The following is an 18,662-nucleotide window of genomic DNA, read 5'->3' as shown; positions in this document are numbered from 1 at the left end:
TCTACCTAGCATAAGTGTATATACCTCATTCCTGGGTAGTGACTGACACCAGACACAATGGTAAATTATCAGTCTGGGATAACACTCTCCCACATAGTTCCTGGAAGGATTTTGGATCCAGTTTCTAAATAAATCTAAACTGACCTACCTGCTTTGAATCTAGAGTCCAAGGACAGGGGTTGATTGTATTTAAATGAATAAATAATCATGTATGTGTATATGTACCAAAAAAAGATAATATACAAAAAGAAAATATACAAAAGATTTTTTGGCTTACCCAAAAATAAAACATAAGAAAAAAGGTCTAGTCTTGTTTTGACGTGTATGGTTTTTATCGTCTTGTCAAAGAAAATTAACATTTTAGATAAAACAAAAATGTGCATTTGTGTCACATTTAAATATTTATAGATTATTCAAATTAAACAGATGGATGCCAATTATTTGTGAATCTGACAATTTTGCCCTGCTCCAACTATACTGGCATTAGTGGCTGAAGAAATGAACTCAATTTAAGCAGGTGAAAAAATATGTATTCTTTAGTTGCAACATAGTCTGAATCTTGACAAGATCATTGCATTAGTAAAAAGTGCAAAAGCACGGGTTTTTGACAGCTGAATCATTGACTGGAAACAGTTCTTCTGGAAAAAAAACCCCACATTTTTTTATAAATATAATCAACGGTTTACAGTAAAAGGCACTTCCCAAAAATAGCTAACAAATCAACCATTCAGAGACACTGCCGTGCACCAAAGGACTTATGAAACAACTTTAATCTTTTTATCAGACACTGTCTCTCCAGCTATTTGGATGAACAAATAACCAAAGTTTCAAGTATTAAATGTCTAATCATGCTGAAAGAAGTTAAAAAGAAAAATCTTTCTCCTTAGCAATCCAAATGAGTGCATGATTATTATTTGTTTGATTTACTCTCACATATGAGTGTTTTCCCTCTAGCATGAAGAATGTAATACCTCTCCAATTACAGCACTGAAACTATCAGGAATGGTCAACTTTGCTTTCTTCTCCTATTGCATTACTTAAATTTTACCTATTATTTAGAAAATATTTAAATGTCAGCCTTCAAACTGATTGCATGTGATTCCAGGAGGAAAGAAAAGGGATCCATTGACCACAGTCCTACAGTCCAGAGTGAGGTTCCCTCTAAGAGAGGAACTGTGCAATACCAGTTCATCTTCAGAAACAAGACATTTTGACCCCCTTCCTTTAATTAGGTCCTTGGGGTTTTTTTTCAAACACTTCATACATTTTCTGTGTTATTTACAAACTCCAAACCAAATTCACCACTAATATAAAAAGCTAAAACTTAGATGCCTTAATCTTCTTGACAATTTGCGAATTCCTCTCTTTGACTCCATCCCACGTTCTCCATTAAGATTTAGCTCTCTAGTATTTAAAAGCATATAACGTTTCAACTATCATTGGTGAACTTAGGTAAGGATGTAAAGCCAGATGGTAATTTTTCTTCTAAATATTTCTGTGTTTTCCATTCTCTGTAATTGAGAACATTCTTATCATACTCCCTGTACTTGGGTAACAAAATGTTTTTCAGCATATTGACTTTTCCTTAGTATCATTAACACCATGAAATCCTAGCATCGGAAAGCTGTAGTGCCCTTTCAAGTCCAAGTTTGTTGTCATTTATCTCAATCTATTGTTATTAATCTACTACCATTCTTTATCCCATTTGGGTACCAGCATATCTAGTCCTACTAGGAGGTCCTACTAATGAAACATGCATTACTGTGTTAAATTCTTGCATATTAAGTATGACAGCAGCTGCTCCATCAGTTGCTGTGGAATGTAGTTCACAGTTTGTAAAAATAAACACTAAATATAAACCCCAAACTGCCAGGTTTATTCTGCAAACAGGTAATGGTTTCTTCTCAATTCTGTTAAATATTTGGACATCCCCAAACAATTTCTCTTCAACAAGTGGACAGAATTTTACTCCTTATTGCCATGACCGAACAAGGTGTAAATTTTAAATGAGCCGGTGAGAATCAGAAGTCCTTTGGAAAATGGCAAAACTAATCTCCTGTTAAAGGTGCAGGCACAAAACATGTTCTGGAAAAGGTCTGAATCTGTCTTGAATCAAGAGAATTTGAATATATCAGGTTTCAGGAAGATTTAAATCTGTTTCTTTTTCATGTGTGATTTGAAAACTTCACTATAAGTGATGTGAAGGTTTCCTAATGGCTTGACTACCAGTTGGGAACCACTATAAAGTACAGTTAAATATTTATTACTACATCACCATTTCATTACTATTTATTTTTGTCTCTAAATCTACCAACTGCATTATTATTATTTGAATTGCAGTGAACAAATTATTTTCTCTACATTTATTTTCTCTATATCTCTGTTTCTCTACTTCTCAGGTATTGTAATTAGCTTCAAAATAGCCAGTAAATAACATGGATTATAGATTAATTATTCCTTAAAGACAAGACACTGGCCCACTCTTGTGCTCAGTGATATGACAAATGAAAGGTATATAAAAAATATTAACACTGAAAGCTGCGTGATGCGGTCTGTGAGCTGACACTGTGCGATACAAACTGTAAGAAAGTGCTTCTGCTGCTGAGGAGCTCCCTGGAAGCTGGTAGATCAGTGGTGAGAGTATTCAGCCCTCAAGAGTCTCCAGATGTTTTGGTTAACTTATTTTGTACAGTCCTCTGCCTACACCCTGGTTCTTACAGGTCTATTGCTCCATCCCAGACCTCAGCCCCTTGTGAGGTGTTTCCTACCACATCCAAGTCTCTATTCTGCTTCCTCTGCATCATAGTCTGTGATGCTATCCAATATCTAGCATGTCTCAGGGCTTCCAACCTGTCTCAGGATTCCTTCACTGTTTCTATTGTGTATCACACACTTCATCCTCCCTCTAATGCTTTCCAAACTTACCCCCTCGAGGAGGAGCTCTCACGCTCTTCTGCACCACACCATTCCCAGGGCTCCCCTGACGGTACGCATTAGTATAATAAATCACACAGAAGTAAATGAAGTAAATTGTACACTGGCATTGTCGAATGTTTCCTCTGCTTGCTTCCAGATCTGCATTATTACAGTGAGCTCAATGCTTTGAGATCATTGAGTCCAAATGTACCTGTCCACTACTAAACCATATCCCTAACCACCTCATCTACTCATGTTTTAAACACCCCCAGGGATGGTGACCCAACCACCTCCCTGGGCAGCCTCTCCCAGTGCCAGAGAACCCTTTTGGTGAAGAAATTTTTCCTGATGTCCAACCTGAACGTCCTCTGATGCAATTTCGTAGAATCATAGAATCATACAATGGATCCATAGAAACATGGAATGGACCCATTCCAGCACCTCCATATCCTTCTTATGTTGAGGATTCCAGAACTGGACACAGTGCTTCAGATGAGGTCTCACAAGAGAGCAACAGAAGGGCAGAATCACCTCTATGACTTGAGGGCATTCACTCTTGTCCTGTCGCATGGGAGAGGAGTCCAACACCCACCTCTCTACAACCTCCTTTCAGGCAGTTGCAGAGAGTGATAAAGTCTCCCTCAGATTCCTTTTCTCCAGGCTAAACAACCCCAGTTCCCTCAGCCCCGTCTTGTGCTCCAGGCCCTCAACCAGCAGCACAGCTGAGGAGGCAGCAGTCATAGAATCATGGAATGGTTTGGGTTGGAAGGGACCTTAAAGATCATCCACCTCCAACCCCCCTGCCATGGGCAGGAACACCTCCCACCAAGACCAGGCTGCCCAAGGCCCCTTCCAACCTGGCCTTGAACACCTCCAGGGATGGTGCAGCCACAGCTTCCCTGGGCAGAACTGGGACAGGGCACGGTGGTGGCAGAAAGCAAATGGGGCTGAGCTCAGTGGCTGCAAAGGGCTCGGGGGCTGCCTACACCCTCTGGAGCAGGGCAGCTGCCTGCAAGGAGTGGGAACTGGACTCCGTGGCTCCAGCTCTTCTGGAGATGACACTGTCCTGTGCTCAGTGCGACCCACACTGAGATGTCTCTGCTGGGATCCCCTCTGTCTGCAGCCTTTCCCATCTCCAGGGCAAGGCCAGGCTGAGCTGGAGCCAAAGCTCCCAATCAGCAACAGACTGTTGTGAAGTTCATGATAACATTAAAATCAGTCCTTGGAACGTAACAGAATAGGGATAAAATCACTGGGAACATTAATGCACGTGTCTAAGTGGGAAACACAACCTGCCCCAGCTCCTGTCTGGCTGCACATGGTGGATGGCAATTGCTGCCCAGCCCCGATAAACGATGTTTCCTTTCTAAAGCTCCAAAACAAATCTCAGAGAGTTTATTTGTCAGCATTTTTGGCATCACCCAGCCATGCCATATCTCACCCAGTGAGCCCACACGTCCAGCCTCAGCGCACCCATGTGTGGAGCAGCCTGCCTGGGCCTGGGAGGAGAGAGAAACAGAGAGTGACAGTGTGTGTCTCTCTGTGTCTCTTGTGTGTCAGTCTGTCTGTCTGTCTGTGTGTCTGTGTGTGTGAGTCTGTAAGTCTGTGTGTCTCTGCGAATGTCTGTGTGTGTCTCTGTATGTGTGTTTGTCTCTGGGAGTCTATGTCTCTGTGCGTCTGTGAGTTTGTCTGTGTGAGTGCCTGGGTGTCTGTCTGTCTCTCTCTGTCTGTGAGTTTGTGTGTGTATCAGTGTGTGTCTGCCTGTGCCTGTGTGTCTGTCCCTGTGTGTGTCGGTGTCTGTGCCTGCGTGTTTATATGTGTGCCTATATGTGTCTGCCTGCCTGTCTGTCTGTCTGTGTGTCTGTCCCTGTGTGCCTGGGTTTACATGTGCCTATAGATGTGTGTGTCTGTGTGTCTGTCCCTGTGTGCCTGGGTTTACGTGTGCCTATAGATGTGTGTGTCTGTGTGTCTGTCCCTGTGTGCCTGGGTTTACGTGTGCCTATAGATGTGTGTGTCTGCCTGCGTGTCTGTGCCTGTGTGTTTCTGTGCCTCTATGTCTGTGTATTTACATGTGTGCCTATATATGTCTGTGTCTGTCTCTCTGTGTTTGTATGTGTCTATACGTGTTTCTGTCTCTATGTGTCTGCCTGTGAGCATCTGTGTCTGTGCCTGTGTGTTTATGTGTGTCTATACACGCGTGTCTGTGTGTCTGTCTCTGCGCCTCTGAGTTTACACGTCAGCCTATAAACGTGTGTCTGTCTGAGCGCGTCTGTCTCTCCACGCGCCCACACCCGTCCGCCCGCCCGTCTCTCGGTCCGTCCCCTCTCCCGGCGGGGGGCGGGGCAGCCCCCGGGCGCGCGCGGCGGCTCCTCCCTCCCCGCCTCCTCGCTCCCTCCCCCGCGCACGCGCCGTTGCCCCGCCGCGCCCCCTCCCTGTCCGCGTGCTGGGGGCCGCGCGCCGGCGGGCGGGAGCGCGGGGCGGTCGCTCCCCCGCGCCATGTTCGTGGCTCGGAGCATCGCGGCCGATCACCGCGACCTCATCCACGATGTCTCTTTCGACTTCCACGGGCGCCGCATGGCCACCTGCTCCAGCGACCAGAGCGTCAAAGTGAGCGGGGGAGGCGAGGAGGGGGGCGGGAAAAACAGGCCTGTGGGGAAGCGGGAACGGGGGCGCGAAACGCTCCGTCCCGACGGGTCCCGTTTGACAGAATTTCTTCGCTGTGGATGTGGTGGCCCAGGGAAGCTGTGGCTGCCTCATCCCTGGAGGTGTTTAAGGCCAGGCTGGATGGGGCCTTGGGCAGCCTGGTCTGGCGGGAGGTGTCCCTGCCCATGGCAGGGGGGGTGGAATTAGGTGATCATTTAAGTCCCTTCCAACCCATTCTATGACTCTGTATTTTATGCATAGTGAAAAGATGGGACAAAAATTCAAGAGTTACGTGGTTAAATCAAAGAAACGTAATTTGCAGAGAGCAGTTGCATCTTTCGTTAGATCAGGTAGAATCACAGAATGGTTTCAGTTGGAAGAGACTTTAAAGATCATCCAGTTCCAACCCCACTGCCATGGGCAGGGACACCTCCCACCCGACTAGGTTGCTCAAACTAGTCCAAAGAATTAGTTACTATTGCAAAACCAGTGGAATATTTGGATTTAAACTAAGGCAGAGTTAAGTTTATCTAACCTTTTTCAAAGTTAGGCAGAATGTGCCTCTGAGAGAATGTTTTCTTTCAAACAGTTTTTTCCCAGACACAGTCCATTCACTGGAGAGGATAACGTCCTGTGTTCAGTGTGTCTCTGTTGGGATCACCTCTGTCTGCAGCCTTCCCCCATCTCCCGGGCAAGGTCAGACTGAGCTGGAGCCAAAGTTCCAAATCAGCAACAGATTTGACTGTTGTGAAGCTCATAATAACATTAGAGTCGGTCCTCGGAAAGTAATGGAATATAAATAAGACCCCTGGGAAAATGCATACACATGCATTTAAGTGGGAAATGCATCCTGTCCCAGCTCTTGTCTGGCTGCACAGGGTGGATGGAGATCACTCTCTCACGTTGCCCAGGCCTGCAAAAAACTCCACAACAAGTCTTAGAGAGTTTGTCAGTAATTTCAATAGCAAAAGTCTCATCCAACCTGGCCTTGGATGCCTCCAGGGATGGGGCATCCATAGCTTCCCTGGGGAACCTTTGCCAGTGCCTCACCACCCTCATCATGAAGAATTTCTTCCTAATGTCTAATCTAAATCTTCCCCCTTCCAATAAATGGTAAATGGTTGAGAGAATCACTTTTCCATACAAAGCTATGTCAAATGTAGATCAGGCTTAAAAACAACTGAGCTGCCCCCTCTCCCTAGCCACACATTAAAAAGCAAATTAAAAGCCACCACCAAAAAAACCCATCCCCTAAAACCTAAACCATGTTGGCCTTTGGTCTGGACTGACTGTGTAAAACTTGCAGCCTAAATAGAGTGTTCTTAAAAAAGATGCCAAGAGGTAGGTAGAACTCAAAAACTGTGCTCTTTTGCAGCATAATTCCCTCCTATCATAGCGGTAATCTTTATGGCACTGTCTTCAGTTTCACTCTAACCAGAGTTTTACAGGACTTGTAAAACAGCAGTGGTGTATCTGACATAGCTCTCATTCTTGCTAGTTGGGCCCTGCAGAATAGGGGAGAAGTTATGAAATTGGGCTGTGATGGTAATAGCCAAGGTTGTACTGAAGATGTAGAAGAGCAAAAGTGACTTCCAGTGACACAGTGAATGAGTGACAGACAGGAGTGGATGCCAGCCTTGGAAGTGTCTTTGATCTGTTTACATTTGTGACTTCCTTCGCAATCTTTCAGAAAAGAAGTCATAAAGGTGTATGGGGCATTGAGAGAAAGGCCGATGAGGTGGCTTGTGTGTGGTTATAAATCAAGGCAGAAACATTAGGAACAGAAACAAGATGTTTCCCCCACTTTTTGCTCTTCTGCTTTCTCTTTGGGATAATTGCCAGGAGCCACTTCAGGATTTTTGTGACTAAATCTGAGCGCTTGCTGTAGCACAAACCCTGGTGGCTCTAGCGTGAAACTGAGCGGTGAAGTCTAGGAGCTGAGTGAATGAAGTGTTGAGAATTGTAATGATTTGCCTTGTATGAATAATTTCTCATTTTAAAAGTATACACATCATACAATAGCAAGCTTTACAGGTGTATCCCTCTCCTCCCTACCTGTAGTAGGGATATTTTCAAGGTCGAGTGAAGTGCAGCTGTGTACTGAGCCAGATAGAGTTTTCCAGGTAAAAATGTTTAGTGATCTATATATATATATTTTTAATGGGTGTGTTTTGTAGTACTGTTCAGTAAGCTCTGTATATAAATGGTATGATGGTGTTTTGATTTCTTCATAGGTCTGGGACAAAAGTGAAAATGGGGATTGGCATTGCACTGCCAGCTGGAAGGTTTGTATTTATAAATACTGTACAGTTATAATGATAATTTCTCCCCTGTTTTTGAGGAAACATAATTAGTTTTTGCTAACTTGTAGAGCAGAAATCCTTTAGGTTTGTTATAGAACCTGTATTTCTTATGGTAAAATACTTTTTCTCTGCTTTTATAAACAACTCTATTCTCTCTCACATAAAGCAGAGCCTAGCATACAGGCTTATATTATTGGTACTTATAATTATGTTGGCAGACTTTCTTATCAGTAAACATAGCAGTAACTGGTATTTAGGGAGTTGGAAAACATTACCTTCATTTTTCATTGAATATTTCCTTTTGGCATGTTGTAAGACTTAAAAAAAGAGGGGGGAGAAAAAGAAAAAGGAAGAGTTCTGGCTATCAAATGTTACAACACCTGACTTCTTTTTTTTCCAAAACCTTTCTGCAAACTGTCATATGGAGACTGTGCTTCATTGGGATAATTAGTGCATTCACCTTGTCCTTGAACTTGTATTTAATAGGACTACAGTACAATAATCCCTATAAATGGAAACACAAATGAAGCTTTTGAATTCCCCTTCTCTAAAAAAGGAAGCTTAAGGTTGATGAGGTATGAAAGAGGAATTGCATGGAAAAAGGGAGAAGACGAGTGATGCTCTGCATATTCTTTGGAGAAGTACAGGCAAGCTAGACGTTAGCATGGTAATGCCTGAAAATTTGAACCCTGTAGTTTTTGTGCGAAGGCAAAATCTTAGCTCTTAACTAGCGGTTTAAAGGAGTAATAAATAATGCCTTGAAATACACTTGTAATCACTACCTTTTTACAATTAACTAATAGCAACAAAACTTTGCAGTGCTTATAGGAATAAACAAATGCAAAAGAACGTAGGTTTCAAAGGAATAGTCTTACTGTTTCCTAGAATTTACTTCTGCTTCCACAGAAGGTCATGAAAATGTATGATTGCTTTGAACTAATGCAGTAAGTGTTTCTCCATAGCGTGTTTTGGTGTTATCTTGCAGACACATAGTGGATCTGTGTGGCGTGTGACATGGGCCCATCCTGAATTCGGACAGGTCCTGGCGTCCTGCTCTTTTGATAGAACAGCAGCTGTATGGGAAGAAATAGTGGGAGAGTCAAATGATAAACTCCGAGGCCAGAGTCACTGGGTGAGGCTTAACATATCAATCACAATTCCTATATGTTCTCATATAAACAGATTTTTCTGTGTCTTATTGATTTGTTTGCTTATCATAATGGGCTGGACCTTTAAACTGTTTAAATTCCAGAAGTAAACAGAAGACTATGAGAATTGTTCTTAATACAGAGTTGCTGGACACTTCTGGTTTTGCAACTTATTTTCTGTTCCTGAAACAGAGAAAGCTCGCTGTTTTATTACGTTAACATAAAGTTTTCCTGATTCCACTTCTGTTTTTTAACGTGCGGAATTATTCCAATACAGAGCATGTGGGGAAAATAGCAACATTCAGGCCATTAGTGTCACTCTTATTGGCTTTCCTAATAAGGCATATCCTCGCAAACAACTTGCAGACTTGAATTCCCATCTGCAGTAGAATTAAAGTTGGGGGGGGGTTCTTCTATTTCATGCTGTTCTTTTTCATCAAACAATAAATCAAGGTTTGGGGGCAGGAATAGTTTGCTGGAAAGGGGATTTTCTGGGCAGCATGTCATCAAGGGGATTTTATGTCTGAACAGATTGCTTTGCAGCTATTCTTCATGTGTAATCTTATATAACTCAGTATGTTACTCCTGCCTTTAATGTTTTATTTTGCTTTAGGTTGTTAAAATACCACAGTTTTCTACTATGTACTGAAGTTTTCTGAAAACAAAATAATTTAAAGTAATTGAAGTGTCAGGATCTTTGGCAGCCAGTGGGGTATGAAAACTGACTTCTGTGTGCAGGAGGCAGTTGTGATGTGTAGTTCCCAGCTCAAACTCATACGTTACTGGCAGGAAAGGAGACAACTTAAAAAACAAAGGTTTACAAGTTTCACCCTATGTAATTGTTCTGTCAAGTATCTGCTCTATTCACCCATTCCCTTATCAGAAATATTTGCTGTTTTGATGCTTATGTTGGAAAATGCTTCATGGTAAACTTGGACAGCATGACATTAGAAAGTGGCATTGCTAGGCATCACAGTTAATAGTGTCACCAATGTGAATGAAGAGGACAGTTTCAAACTGCCTGTGACCAATACTGCTATTGTTATTGGAACATTGATACCACTGTGAGTATATCTCTTGGTGCAATGATCTGTTGTTTGTCCCGTTGATTGGTGTATAAAGTTGTTTGGTTATTTTGGTTCTTGGTGGGATAGATGAGTGGTTCTATGGAACCACGCAGTTGGATTTTCAAGACCCTTCCTTGGGGAATAAATTTTTGATGGAAATTTCTAGCATTTCTTTCAAGAATTTCTGCCTTTCTTTGTAGGTGAAGAGGACCACTTTAGTAGACAGTAGGACATCAGTTACAGATGTGAAGTTTGCTCCGAAGCATATGGGTCTTATGTTAGCAACGTGTTCAGCAGATGGAGTTGTAAGGATTTATGAAGCTCCAGATGTGATGAATCTCAGCCAGTGGTCCCTGCAGCATGAAATCTCATGTAAGCTAAGCTGCAGTTGTATTTCTTGGAATCCTTCAAGGTATGTTATTAAAACTGTAGGTGTTGCTTTATGACTCTTTAAGCAGAAGATTCAAGGAGTTAGTCTTGCAATTTTGTGGACTAAATCCTAAAATGTGCGTGGAGAAGACTGAGTGCACATTACTCACACCTGAAAGAAAGCGTATAATTTATTTATTTTTTTTAATAAAGCAAATTTGGCAGAGCCAGAGAAGTGTTCCAAAAAGTCCTTCTCTACTTTGTGAGGAAACATTCCCAATTTAATTATTTTTAGCAAGCAACAAGCTAAAGAGTGTTCTGTATTTATCCCACAGAACTTAACTGGGATTTTCATAAGAGGAAGTGTTTATGAAGAGAGAGTTCCTGACTCTTTCTTCTGTCCTTATGAGAGATGTTGCATTAGGTAATAATTTTGATGGCTCTAACAAGGACATGTGCCCTTGCCAGTGCAACAGAGTACTAGGAACCGCAGAAGTCTTGCTAGCACAAATACAAAGCCTAAGAGCCATTCTTTTAGCTGTTCTTTTAGTTACATCCTCAGGAGCTCAGTGGTACGCTTAACCCTCTTGAACAGGGCCAAATTGGAGAGGAGTGTGATGACTGGGTTCGTCCCCACCCACCCAGAAGAATACAAACAAGCAGAGGTTCTCCTTTGCATCTCATCTTGCATCCTGCCCCAGCAATAATTGGAAGGGAAAAACTGTTCAGCGCTGAACTCTTTTGGGTTCTGTTTGTTGAGAAGCACTTTGCAGCTTTCCCTGCAGAAGTTGTGATCTATGTCCTGGTGATCCAGTTATTCCAGTCAGTAGTAGTAGTCTGCGCTGGAGGCTCAGAGTACAGGCTTCCTCTTTAGCGAATGAGATGGGGTTAAAAGTTGACTTAAAAACTGGAACTCAGCTACATTTGTCTTTTCTAATCTGTCTTCCAAAACACAAATAAAATCCCACTAAATCACTCATTAAAAATACTGCAGCAAATGCAGACTCTGCCATGAAGTGTATGGCAAATACTTGACTGCAGATGCTTACATAAAATCAGCCTGACTCTCTGACAGCACCATCTCAAATTGCCAAATAATGATTTCTCCTTGGTGGGTGTATAACATGGGCATTCAAAACAAAAGAATGGAGATTATACTGGAAACTGTGAAAGCACTTAACTCGTGCTTCCTTGTGATTATTTTGTTCCATTATGATTTTTTTTGGTAATTGTTTTGTTTCTGTTACAGATAATATGTCTGAAATGTAAAAAATGGCTTGGTGTACTTGCCATGAAATTATATGTAAGCATAACAATATTTGTTTTCACCTTTTAGCTCTCGAGCACATGCTCCAATGATAGCTGTAGGAAGCGATGACAACAGTCCAAATATATTGGCTAAGGTTCAAATTTATGAATATAATGAAAATACCAGGTATGCTAAATGACAATTTATAACACTTGTGGGATCTTAAAATAATTTTGTTTGTAATGTATGGCCTTTTATTTTATTCCTGTCATTAGATGTGGAGTGAAGTAGTAAATAATACCTTAATTCTGTCTCTGGGGTGTTGGATGGGAAAAGAGGGAGACCACAGAAGGGTGACTGGTGTTAACAGACATAATAGTGATAATTCTGTTTCATCTCGGTGCAGTAATGCCAGTGTTTGAACCCACATTTTAAAGGGATAATTGTTTCTGCTGATTTACATGCTTAATTTTGCACAAGACATTAATGGGACAGAGTAGAAATTTGAATTGCTTTGCACTGGGCACTGTTCTGCACAAGGTGACCTTGAAGTACTTTTAAAGGCACGTTTATAATGACAAAGCCCTGTGAATTGCCGATGATCTATGAACGTTCAGTTTGTGCAGTTAAGAATTCACAACCAGAAAAGGTCAGGAAGCGTACGCCCAACCACTTTCAGTTAAATGATAACAGTGAACTTGTGTTTCATTCAGACTGATTGGTGTGGGAAAGGATCCAAAGTGTTTGGTGGGTCTGGCTTCAGACAGTGCTCTCTGTGCACCAGCAATAAAGAAAAGTTGTTGTAGCTTTACCTAGTGGTAAATAAGAAAACAGAATACATGTTTTATCATGCAGGAGAGGAGGCAGATAGTGGCCTGTTTACAAGCACAGAAAAATTAGTGAGTTACTGAGAAACAAATTCACTTTAGATTTGTGAGTGGAAGAATCTTTTTGTTTTCCTCTTCCAACTGTAGGAAAAAATGTTGTTTGTACTGGAAACTCTGGTTTGTTGTATGATTTAGCGTACTGTTGTTAGTGGTTACTGTATCTGATGTATACACTTTCTGAAGGAACCATCTTATAATCATTACTTAAAATCAAACTTACGTTAAGAAATATTTTTATTTTTGCAAGTCTCATCATGCATCCTAACCCCTTTTTTACTGTTCTACTATGCCTGGTTTATATAATTTGCCTCACTGGCAATTTTGATGGTACTAAAGGTTTAATTTCTTACACTGTACAGGAAGTACGCAAAAGCAGAAGCTCTGATGACAGTCACAGATCCTGTACATGACATCGCATTTGCTCCAAATCTGGGAAGATCCTTCCACATTTTAGCTGTAGCAACCAAAGATGTACGAATTTTCACACTAAAACCTTTAAGGTGAGCTTAAAAGGAAGAAACTTCAGTGTGACATGGTGCATGCTGTATAGTCATTGTAGTGGTGTCTGCAAAGCAAATGTAACTTAACGTACGCAGGATTGTTCTTTTAGCAGCCTGATTTTTTAAATGACAAGATTGTGAGCAAGTCTGTATTTGTCTGAACACCTCTTAATACTACTTATTAACAATATTATGTAAACTCCTTGAAAGGTGTAGTCCTCTCTTTTTGTTATCACGTTCAAGTCCAGACCTTTGAAGGCTTGTGTGCAGAACTATCGCTTTTTCTCTTAAACAGGAAAGAATTGACTTCATCTGGAGGATTAACAAAATTTGAAATTCATATTGTGGCACAGTTTGATAATCACAACTCCCAGGTGTGGCGAGTGAGCTGGAATATTACAGGCACTGTGCTTGCTTCCTCTGGGGATGATGGCTGTGTTAGGCTCTGGAAGGGTAAGGTCACCCACCTGAAACACACAGGCTTTTGTAGTATCCTGAATATACTTGAAGTTTTACTCAAAAACTAATTTTGGAGCCAAAGTTCGTCTTAGGTTTGTGAACGATAGATTTTTATATTTCTATTTACATTTCAGAAATAGGACATAACTTACTGTGCTGGAACACTTGCATGATTTAGGCTGCTGTGAATAGTTGTTACCGTACCCTCAGATCATTTCACCAGACTAGAGCTGTGTAAAGTTGCCATTTTTTAGATTAGCACGGGTACTGCATTCCTGTCTGTGCTTGCTGCCAAAACTAGAAAATCTACCTTCTGTCACAACCCTCAGGCAAAATGGCTTGTTTCTGTTAAAAGTTTCCAAAGGCAGCAAAAAAACCCTACACTGGCAGGTTCCTTATCCCTTCTTATTTGTTTCTCTGTATTTAAATAAAGGAAACTCATTCTTGCTCTTGAACAAAACTGAGTTTTAAGTTGTGGATAGGCAGAGAATGTCAGACTGCTGAAGGCCAGATCCTCAGCTGTTTGGAATGTGTATATTGGTATTGAAGTTCAGTTCTAATTCACACCAGCTGCCTAGCAGCTGAAATATCATAGCTGTATCAAAACCTGAGCTTCAGAAGAGAATCTAATGTGTTTTATCTCTATATTTGCAGCTAATTACATGGACAACTGGAAGTGTACGGGTATACTGAAAGGCAATGGGAGTCCAGTGAATGGTAGTTCTCAGCAGGGGATTTTTAATGCCTCTCTAGGTTCTGCCAACACAAGTCTACAGAATTCACTAAATGGATCCTCTACCAGCAGGTAGGTTAATTAGTAGAGAAACTGAATTTCAGTAAATAGTCCCTTCACTGAATCTTCTTAATTTCACTCAGGCTTCGTATAGGTTTTACACTTTTTTTTAAGTGCTATTTCATTTATTGCATCAACACTTCTACAACATCTTCCAGTTTTGCACTGTGGCGGTGTCCATGCCAGTCTTAAAAGGAAAATGAACAAAACCGTAAGCCAGACTGAATCATTCTCTGTAAAAAAGCAATGTAAACAACTATTTTCACTTTAAGTCCTTTCACATTATTAAAAATAACTTCTCTGAAATAGTTACAAGGAGAAACTCCATCATACTGCTGTGACTGCCCTTTTGTTTTAGATGCATGTTTAAAAGTGAAGCAGAAATACCAGCAACAAATTGGTTTTCTCTGGGATAATGAAAGAGGAGGAAAACAGACTTTGTAATGTATGGTTTCAGCAATCCTATGCTACTGTTAGTTTACTTCCATTTTTGCAAGCGTAACGTTAATTGAATGAAAGTTTGGGGGTTTTTAGTCTTCATCATATGGCATTTTTACTGCAGATTAATATGCTTTCTCTGTTATGTTTTTATTCTGTAAAAATTGCTGTCTAGTTCTTGAAATTAACTGCCTCTTCTGAAAGGCATTTTAATTTGTGCACACCAAAATCCAGAAGGGCACTGAGCCCTGCATTTGTAGGGCGGAGTGTGTACAATTAGCTTTTCTGGGTGCTTCCTATGTAAGGACTAGACATGGTCAAATTCCATAGCAGCAGCTTTGAAGTTCTGTGGCCACCTGTATTGCCTTGGGATAGCCTGCATTTCCATCCACACACAGCTACTAATTTGGTGTTTTTTCAATGTAAAATACTCGTCTGTACAGTACTCTTGACAGTTTCCTTTTGGGTAGTAGCCTTCACATCTCCTCAGCAGTCAATCTCTAAGGGCAGTTCTGGCTTTCAGATCCCTGTGGAACACAGAAGGGCTTTCAATTCCCTCACGAGATAAAGTGGGAGTGCTATGGGCCGACTCTTCAGCAAGAAAGAAGGCCAGAATGATATTGGTCACCTCGTTCCAGGTGCTACTTAGAGTGTAGCAAAAAAAAATGCTGAAATGCAGTCCTGTCTTGGAAATGTGATATCCAAAGCTCTGTCTGCTTTGGTTCCTTTAGGGAGGTACAGGCACTTTTATAACTCTTGAGCGCAGGGAGTGGTTTCACAATCTCTTTATCTAACACTGTGTTACTGCCAGCAAGATTAGTCTCCCTCCTCCCTTGGTTGTTTTCCTCTGTCTGAAGCTGGTAGTAAGCCGTGGTGAAGCTGAAACTCCTGATCGTTCTTTTGTTTTTTAATAAATTTTTCTTGGCTCCAATTTGGAATTAACGTTTTGATACAGAATTAAGTCCTTGGCTGTGGAATTTCAAAACATACGGTGTCTTTTCTTAGGATTGAGCCTTACTATAAAAAAGATACACTTAACTACATGTTTTCTTTTGTAATCGCATTGGCTTGAATTGCATAAGCACAGTGGCTAACCTTTGTTTTAGTGTATTAACACATAATACAGGTTTATGCACTGACATTTGACTAAATGATATGCTACACAGAATTTATTTTGTCTGTGACTGTAGATTTTATGTCTTGGTGTCTATACATTTTAAGCACTTTAGGACAGCTAAAGCATAGGCAGATCTGGACAACTTCGTTTAAACATGATCAGCAAACTGGATTTGTAATCAAAATAGTTTCAGAACAGATGACATACATAGTAAAATAAGTCAGTAGGGCTATGTTGTTATGTTAATATAATTGTATGTCTAGATTTATGATACAATTTCCATTCTCCATTTGTATTATGTCCTTTTTAACAGAAAGCAGAGCTGATACCAAGCTAACTGGAGTAACTTTGGTGTTTTGCTGCTTGTTGCATGCACACAGGAATGGAAAACGAACTCCTTTTTCCCCTCCCCAGCGCCGTTTGATCTCTCCCAAGACACCAGCAGCCTGCTAACTACTAAATGCTATTCAAAAAGCCTTTTTAAAACACATTGTGTACATTTTTTTGTACTACCCCGCACAGTTTGATGCTGTTGGAACTCCTGATAGAAAAATACTTGGAGAGGCTTCTTATTTGGAAAAATAAACCACAAACAACAACCCTAACCCCAAAAACTCCATCCAAACATCTATTTTTTAAAGCTTGTCAAATTAAAATACGTGGCTAAAAATGAGAATTCTGGTCCTTAATTGGGATGGGAGGAGGGAAGTGACCATTAAAATTTTCATTTGAAGTCCTTTGGTAACTAATTTGTTTTGCATTTCATAGTGTTCAGCATTTGATTAGAATTCCTAAACATCACAAGTTGTAATTGCTTTGTAATATATGAAACTGTTAGTTTTAAAGGAATAAGAAAAGTGTGTTTTCATAATCGTACAGATGGGTAGCTTTTAGAAGTTTCGTATTGCTTCATTTATGCCTTCGTATGACTTCAAATAAATGTTTTGTAAGTACTGTCATACTTTCTTCATCCTAAAAGAAGTACTTTTTCTGATATGTGCTTGTACATTCCTATGGAGTAACTGCAATTCTCAAAGCATAGTATCCTAAAAAACACAGGCACTTGAGCCATACAAAGATTGAAAGCAAAATGAAGCTTATTTGGAATTGTCCTGTGATTCCATTAATCGCTGTTCCTTTGTGTAAGTCCACCGAACTGTAAACACGACTGAAAACACCTGTAGGTATCTAATATAGTTATACTAAAATGCACAAGTATTACGGGTAAGTTCTAATAAAAACAGCAGAAAAATGAAATGAAATTAAATTAAATTAAATGGCAGAATTCAGAGTCTTGCATTCACCAGGAATCTTAAATTTAGGAGCATTTTGCCCAAATTTGTAAACAGCTGTGAAGACTGTATTACATTGAACGGAGTTATCCTCTGTAAATGTATGTTATTAAATTTAAGTACTGTAAAAACTATGTTTTTAAATCTATTGTAGAAGTGCTGTGAGGTTTATCTGAATTAGATGCATATGCAGAAAATGTACTTGGAAATAATGTATATTTTGTATCACAAATGCAGCGTTAGTAAAAGCTCTGTTAACAAATCGCAGAAATTCTTGGCGAATGAAAGCCTGTTAATAGCTGTACTCCAACAACCTTTTGATTTCCAAAGCAGTCTGTTCTTTTGTAAAAAATGTTTACTAGGGTTATTATGACGGTGTTCTTTTCTGTGAATATCAGTGGAAAAGACTGTATGATTTTCCTTTAAAGAACAGTTTCCAGATTTGTCTTGCTTTGAATTACAAGCCTTAATTTCTGCTATTATGTTCTATTGGTTTTGGCATGGATATACTAAAGCTTTTTTTTTTTCCAGCATGTCTTTTCTCCCCTTTGGTTCTCCTTGTATTTACTACCTTTCTCTTGTTCTTGTTTTGTTTTTTTTTTTGTTTTGTTTTGGTTTTGGTTTTTTTTTTGTTGTTTTGGTGTTTTGTTCCTTTCTTAATTGTTTCAGGTATTTCTTTCCCCCTCTGGATTCCCCACGGGCTGGGTCAAGATGGTCCAGTCATGCCCAGCTCCTTCCTCCTCCTCCTCTGATAGAGCACTCTTGCGATGCTGACACTGCCAACCTCCAGTATCCTCACCTTCACAGACGATGTGTATCTCGGCCTCTTAATCTATTACCTGAGAATGAAGGGGTTTAATGTGTTACTTAGATAAACTTTGGAAGGGCCTTATTCTGGTGTTTGTGAATGCTTCCATTTCCAGCTGCCTTTGTATTTCTTCCCTCACACACAAAAAATTTGGGAACTTCAGGCATGATTTGCAAAACAAACTACAACATTTGGAACATGTTCTTTGTGGTTTTGTATCAAAGGAGCATTTTAATCTGTGCCCTTCAAACTATGGCAACACATGAACAGTATTGGCTACTCTGTAAATAGCTCGTGGGTGACTGCGATGTGCCTGTCCTTTTTTCTTTTTCTTTCTTTCCTTTTATTTTTGGAATCAATTTAGCGTGGTCTTGAATTTTTGGGGGTTTGTATACTGCATTGACAAATGTGAAATGTATTCTTAAAATTAAACCTGCCTTTCAGAAGCTGTCCAGTTACTAAGGGATGATATCAGATGAACTCGTAAAAGGAACAAAAGCATTGCTGTGAATACTGCAGCAAAATAGTTTGAGGTGTTTGGTTACTAAAGAATTTTCCATCTTGCTGTATAAATATTTAAATTTTGTAATTGTGGTTGACTAATAAACTTATTCTAAACTGTCAGTATGCTTTGTCTTGTAATGAGCACCTTGCTGAACAAGTTCCTGATCAA

The 18,662-nt window shown here is 40.4% G+C and overlaps 2 protein-coding genes across 3 annotated transcripts in view; both read left to right on the top strand.

Annotated features, from left to right (window-relative positions):
* CIDEA (cell death inducing DFFA like effector a) overlaps positions 1-18,662 on the top strand; it is a 557,707-nt gene that overhangs the window by 307,618 nt on the left and 231,427 nt on the right. The gene's annotated exons all lie outside the window — the stretch shown is intronic.
* Positions 5,361-18,613, top strand: SEH1L (SEH1 like nucleoporin). Of its 2 annotated transcripts, none has more exons than XM_069853809.1 (9): positions 5,361-5,523; positions 7,794-7,844; positions 8,848-8,994; positions 10,278-10,489; positions 11,783-11,881; positions 12,942-13,082; positions 13,378-13,535; positions 14,196-14,346; positions 17,851-18,613. In XM_069853809.1, exons 1-9 carry the CDS (start codon positions 5,413-5,415, stop codon positions 18,038-18,040), a joined length of 1,260 nt encoding a protein of 419 aa, XP_069709910.1. In that variant the 5' UTR covers positions 5,361-5,412; the 3' UTR covers positions 18,041-18,613. The 2 variants fall into 2 exon arrangements, with proteins under 2 accessions (XP_069709910.1, XP_069709911.1); XM_069853810.1 differs by having other exon boundaries at positions 16,203-17,989.

The sequence above is a fragment of the Phaenicophaeus curvirostris genome, chromosome 3, assembly GCF_032191515.1.
Source record: "Phaenicophaeus curvirostris isolate KB17595 chromosome 3, BPBGC_Pcur_1.0, whole genome shotgun sequence".
Lineage (NCBI taxonomy): Eukaryota > Metazoa > Chordata > Aves > Cuculiformes > Cuculidae > Phaenicophaeus > Phaenicophaeus curvirostris.
This window is presented reverse-complemented; position numbering and strand designations above follow the sequence as displayed.

Coding starts and splice junctions, on each gene's coding strand:
- SEH1L (XM_069853809.1), top strand. CDS start 5,413: ATGTTCGTGGCTCGGAGCATCGCGGCCGATCACCGCGACCTCATCCAC. Junction 5,524..7,793: donor CCAGCGACCAGAGCGTCAAA/GTGAGCGGGGGA, acceptor ATTTCTTCATAG/GTCTGGGACAAAAGTGAAAA. Junction 7,845..8,847: donor ATTGCACTGCCAGCTGGAAG/GTTTGTATTTAT, acceptor GTTATCTTGCAG/ACACATAGTGGATCTGTGTG.